This window comes from Salvia hispanica, chromosome 2 (assembly GCF_029641045.1).
Source record: "Salvia hispanica isolate PSC_SH4W2 chromosome 2, Shi_PSC_v1, whole genome shotgun sequence".
In the NCBI taxonomy this organism is placed as follows: Eukaryota; Viridiplantae; Streptophyta; class Magnoliopsida; order Lamiales; family Lamiaceae; genus Salvia; species Salvia hispanica.
In genome coordinates this window covers 44,306,103-44,311,133 of record NC_142693.1, presented here as the reverse complement: position 1 = coordinate 44,311,133, position 5,031 = coordinate 44,306,103, and the positions used below count along the sequence as shown (strand labels likewise).

Below are 5,031 nucleotides of genomic sequence, written 5' to 3'. Positions count from 1 at the left end.
ATTCAATATTTTATACATAAATATTTAAAATTGTACTCTCTTTGTCCCAATTAAATTGGTACAAAACTTTTGGGCATAAAATATGTTAAATAATTTCCTTTATTCATATCTCACGCGAATTATACGATTTACTACGAATTTTCTCAGTTGCGCAGGGATATACTAGTTTCTACATAAAGCTCCTCCTCACCACCACTGTCTATTCAACACCTCTCCCTCTCTTCAATATACACTTTCTCTCACAACCTCTCTTATTTCCCTCGCTCTGGCCTCCTCACAGAAATGGCAGAGGCGTAATGCCAATCTTTACATGATAAAGATGCCAATAAACCCCATAAAAACCCAATCTTTATGAGGTTTTGATATCTTGGCACTCACATTATTATAATCAATTCCATGTCTGGAAACAAAGGCTTTGACTGTGGGACAGCATCAGACCTGCTGCTCTGCGATGAAGAAACCAAAAGCCTTTGCTTTGACGACAGCGATTCCGTTGAAACTTTCAATCATCAAATCCATCATCAAATCAATGGTGGAAAGGCCGAGAGCAGATCAGAATTCATTCCTTTGCCGTTTCTCACAGAGGAATGCCTTGGTTGGATGATGGAGAGAGAACGAGAGCATTTGCCTCGAAATGATTATCTCGTGAGGTTGAGAAGTGGAGAGTTGGATTTGAGTTTGAGAAGGGAGGCTCTTGATTGGATGTTCAAGGTTAATTGCTTGTCATTTACTACATTTTTGGGATTAATCTGATTGAATTTTTTAGGTTTATGGATCAAATTAAGTCTTCTGGCTCTTGATTTGCTAATTATCTTCTGTAGGAATGGTGAAAGGTTGAATTTTTATGTGGTTTTCTGCATTTATGTTCATCCATAATTGGTTGCTTGAGCAATTTAATTGCAATCTATGAGGCTGAGATCCTTTCATTATTTAGTCAAAGTGAATCTTTCTTCTTCTGTGCTTTGCAGGCTTGTGCTCATCACAAATTTGGAGAATTTTGCTTGTATTTAGCAATGAATTACTTGGATCGGTTTCTGTCAATGTATAGCCTCCCTGTATGTGATTGAATAGAGTAAATGAAATGCAGGATTTCATTAGTTCGATTAACGTTTTGGTTTGTAATGGTGATTGATTGACTATATTATGTTGGCATAAACAGAAGGGTAAGCATTGGGTGATTCAGTTGATTGAAGTGTCTTGCTTATCGTTGGCAGCCAAAACGGACGAGGTTAATGTGCCTTCTCTAGTCGATTTACAGGTGAAGTTTATGTAACTTTCTTGTTTCTGTGTGTGACTTGATGATCTCAACTCAAATTGATGACAATGTGGGCTAATCGATCAGGCAGGGGAGCCGGAGTTCTTGTTTGAGGGGAAGACCATACAAAGAATGGAGATGTTAGTGCTGAGCTACTTGAATTGGAATGTCAAGCCTTACACTCCATTCAACTTCATAGAGTTCTACCTCAGGAAAACAAGTGATGCTCGGATCCCACCAGGGCCGTTGCTCACTAGGTCGATACAAATCATCTTTAGCACGATCAAAGGTGTCGATATTGCACCATTTTGAAGTTAATGTTATTTGTGTGGTGGGAATCATAAGTATGACAATGTTTGGTTGTGAAATGAAAGCAGGTATCGACTTCTTGGAGTTCAAGCCGTCTGAGATAGCTGAAGCTGTGGGGTTGTATGTCTCAGGGGAAGTGGATTTCGATGAGAGTTTCATACAAGAGAAGGTAGTGAGTGAAGTGCATTGGGGCAATTAGTTTGTGTACTTTTCCCTTGCTTTGTTTTCAAGATCTGATATATGTGTGCAGGGGAAAGTGGTGAAATGTCTTGAGCTGATTCAAGATTTGGTATCAATAACCGGGGCTGCTGCTTCTACCACGACGAGCGTGGCCTCACATTCATCATTGTCGTCGTCGTCATCACCGTCTTATAGCCCGAATGGGGTGTTGGATGCAGCATGTTTGAGCTATAAAAGTGACCGAATGGGGTGTTGGATGCAGCATGTTTGAGCTATAAAAGTGAAGAGAGATGTTCTTCCACTAGTAAAAGGAGGAAGTTGGATCAAAATGGTGCCTCTTGAATTGATGGCAATTTAAATTTGGTGGGGGGGTTGGGAGTGGGAGGTTTAGCTACATTTTTTATGGAGTACATAAAACAATAAAAGGAGGGAGATGTGAGCATCAAAAGAAATGGTAGGTGACATGCCTGGGACAAAACCAGCAAAACAATTTTAAAATAGTTTGAGAGAGAGAGAGAGAGAGGCCTTGATAAATGAGGTATTAGTAGTAGTATTATTTTTTATGTAGATTTGTTATCTGGAAATTCGGGAATATTATGTATTTCCATTTGCGTTTAAAAAGAAAGAGTGAATTTCAAATATGATATCTGATATTCTAGTTTGGCTTGAAAATATTATCCAGCTTCTTTTTATAGTATTTTTTTTGATACGGGTGATAATTCAATTCTGAAAATGAACTAAGTAGCACTTTTGCAAAGCTGAAGGTTGTGTCATAGTTGATGTGAGGATTTTTATCGTAGTTATTTATTTTGTTGGATGATATGTAATGTAATATAGGAGTATCGATAATGATATTACAATAATGTGGTAATCAAGACATGTACTAACTTCGATATTTGCACATACGAATGTGGGGTATATAAGAGCATCTCCAATAGCGGCTAGTCCACCGGCTAGCCGATTCGCGTCGCTAGCCGGTCGGCTAGCTGAACTATTGGAAACGGTCAGCCGCGAATCGGCGAAGAAATCGGCTAGCCCACGCCGATTTGAGGGCGCTGGCTGCCATTGTGGCGTGCCGATCGGGCAGCGATCAGCCAGTGCCCAATTTTCATTTTTTTTTATAGATTTTTTGTAAACCTATATATACGCGATTTTAGTTTCATTTTCATTTGCACCACTTGTTTTAATGAGTTTTCTCTCTCTTTAAATTTCTGTACAAGAGCAATATCGAGCGATGGACAACAACAACGAGTCCAGTCCGGCGACGAGCGGATTTCAGACTCCCACGGTACCCGTGGGATCTGGATGGGGCCAGATGGGCGGGCAGATGGGCCCAGGGTTTAACGTCCCTTGGCAACAGTTGATGGGGATGATGGCAGGAGCGCTGGGGGGAATGCCGGGCGGGGGGCAGGCCAGCGGCGGCCAGGCAACGCCGGGGTGGGGAGGTATGCCCCAGATGCAGCAGCAGATGATGCAACAGATGATGGGGATGAAGCCGGTATGGCAGGGAGGGATGCAGCCCGGTATGCATCCCGAGATGCAGGGGTCACCGGGGGGGGGGGGGGGGGGGAGGGGGCACAGTCTATCGTCCCTCTTTTGATTTTTTGACGGCTTCGTCTCACACGTCGACCCAAGTGGAGACGCAGTTCAATGGCGATGACCTTTTGTCATTGCATGAGATGAGGATCGATCTCGGGGAGCCGGACACTCCCGTTCCAGCGGGTCGGGGCGCGCGGAAGAAGAAGAAGAAGACCAAGGGGAAGGGCAAGGTGGTCGGCGAGTCGTCGCAACCCGCTGTTCACGACACCCCACGCGGAGGAAGTGGACGGAGGATGAGTACGTCGGCGTGGCCAAGGCGTGGTTGTCGGTTTACGACGATCCGCTGGTAACAACCAGCGGATCGTCAACATGTGGGCTAAGATTAGAGCAGCCTACAAGAGGAACTGCCCGCACGGAAAGGAGTACAGCGGGGAGGAGTGCCGAAAAGGGTGGGAACGCATCAAGGCCGCGGTCGGCCGATTTTCGGGGTTGTACACCAACGCCCTCCGCATGCTGACTAATAGGCAGACTGAGGAGGACGCCCGGAGGATAGCGGAGAGTCAGTTCCCCTTGCCGGGGTCTGGGAATGCTATCTGGTGCTGAAGGACTCTGAGAAGTTCCAGGCGGGGTGCGACGCTGGGTGGCCGAAGAAGCAGAGGCTGAACTATTCCGGCGATTACAGTGGCAGCAGCGGCGGATCCCACGACCTCCCCCCGGATGCTGAGGAGTTTCCGTCCCCTCCATCCTTTGCTTGTCGCCCTCGCCCGGTGGCCAAAAGCGGGCGCAACGGGCAGCGAGGGGAGGATCCCCCCTATCTCCACAGGAGGTCATCTCGGCACCCCCTCCCCTCCACGCGCGTACACCTTATTCTCGCGTTAAAAAACGGAGGAACGGATATACAAGGTCTTCCAAGAGTGGAGGGCCGCAACTAACCCCACGGAGAAGAGGTTTCTTCAATCGATGCTCGAGAACATGTAGGTGGATTTGGATGCCACGAGGGCACTGGTGGGGCTCAGACGCGGGCTCAGATACCCCGGGTGGCGGCGGCGACGATGAGGAGTAGAGAGCGGCGGGGCTCATGTGTGGAAGCCCGTTTTTTTTTTAAAAATCATGTTATTTTTTTTATATATGTACCTTTTTTTTATTTAAATGAAGTGAATGAATGAATTTTCCCGTATATGTCTCGTAAATTTAATTCCGTAATTTATCCTAAATTTAATTCCGTAAATGTAGTTTTTTTTGAATTATTTTTATTGCGGCTAGCCTGTGGCTGGCCTTAGGCTAGCCTATTTGATTAAAATGCTGATGTGGCAGGTGAAATTTTAGTGCTGATGACGTGGCAGGGAGAGAGAGTGGCTAGCCTGTGACTGGCCTATGGCTGACCTATTGCCACTGGAGATGCTCTATATGATATTTGTAGTACTCCCTCCGTCCCATAAAAGTTGAGTCATATTCCTTTTTAGTCCGTCCTAACAAAGTTGAGTCATTTCCTTTTTTAACTAAAGACAAAACATCTAATCACTCTTATTTTATTCCATCATTTACTTTACTCTCTCTTATCTTTCCTACTTTTTTCATCTCTCCTATTTATTTAATATAAATTCTTAATCTCCGTGCTCAAAATTTTTGTCTCAACTTTTATGGGACGGAGGGAATACATAAATGCAGCGGCGGATGGAGATGGGGTCGGCCGACCCCACCGCCGTCCCTGGAGAACCGCTGGAAGACTCCTCCCAACAGCCCCCGAC

At 45.3% G+C, this 5,031-nt stretch overlaps 1 protein-coding gene across 1 annotated transcript; it reads left to right on the top strand.

Annotated features, from left to right (window-relative positions):
* Positions 1 to 215: 215 nt before the first annotated feature.
* Positions 216 to 2,385, top strand: LOC125210033 (cyclin-D4-1-like). The gene is made up of 6 exons (XM_089063380.1): positions 216 to 711; positions 969 to 1,055; positions 1,160 to 1,258; positions 1,343 to 1,544; positions 1,633 to 1,733; positions 1,815 to 2,385. Exons 1-6 carry the CDS (start codon positions 397 to 399, stop codon positions 2,013 to 2,015), a joined length of 1,005 nt encoding a protein of 334 aa, XP_088919506.1. The 5' UTR covers positions 216 to 396; the 3' UTR covers positions 2,016 to 2,385.
* The last annotated feature ends 2,646 nt before the right edge of the window (positions 2,386 to 5,031 follow it).

What these genes read in the sequence shown, in the direction of transcription:
- LOC125210033 (XM_089063380.1), top strand. Translation starts at nt 397, where the DNA reads ATGTCTGGAAACAAAGGCTTTGACTGTGGGACAGCATCAGACCTGCTG. An exon ending in CTTCTCTAGTCGATTTACAG is followed by an intron (nt 1,259 to 1,342) that starts GTGAAGTTTATG and finishes CTAATCGATCAG; the next exon opens with GCAGGGGAGCCGGAGTTCTT. An exon ending in AGAGTTTCATACAAGAGAAG is followed by an intron (nt 1,734 to 1,814) that starts GTAGTGAGTGAA and finishes ATATGTGTGCAG; the next exon opens with GGGAAAGTGGTGAAATGTCT.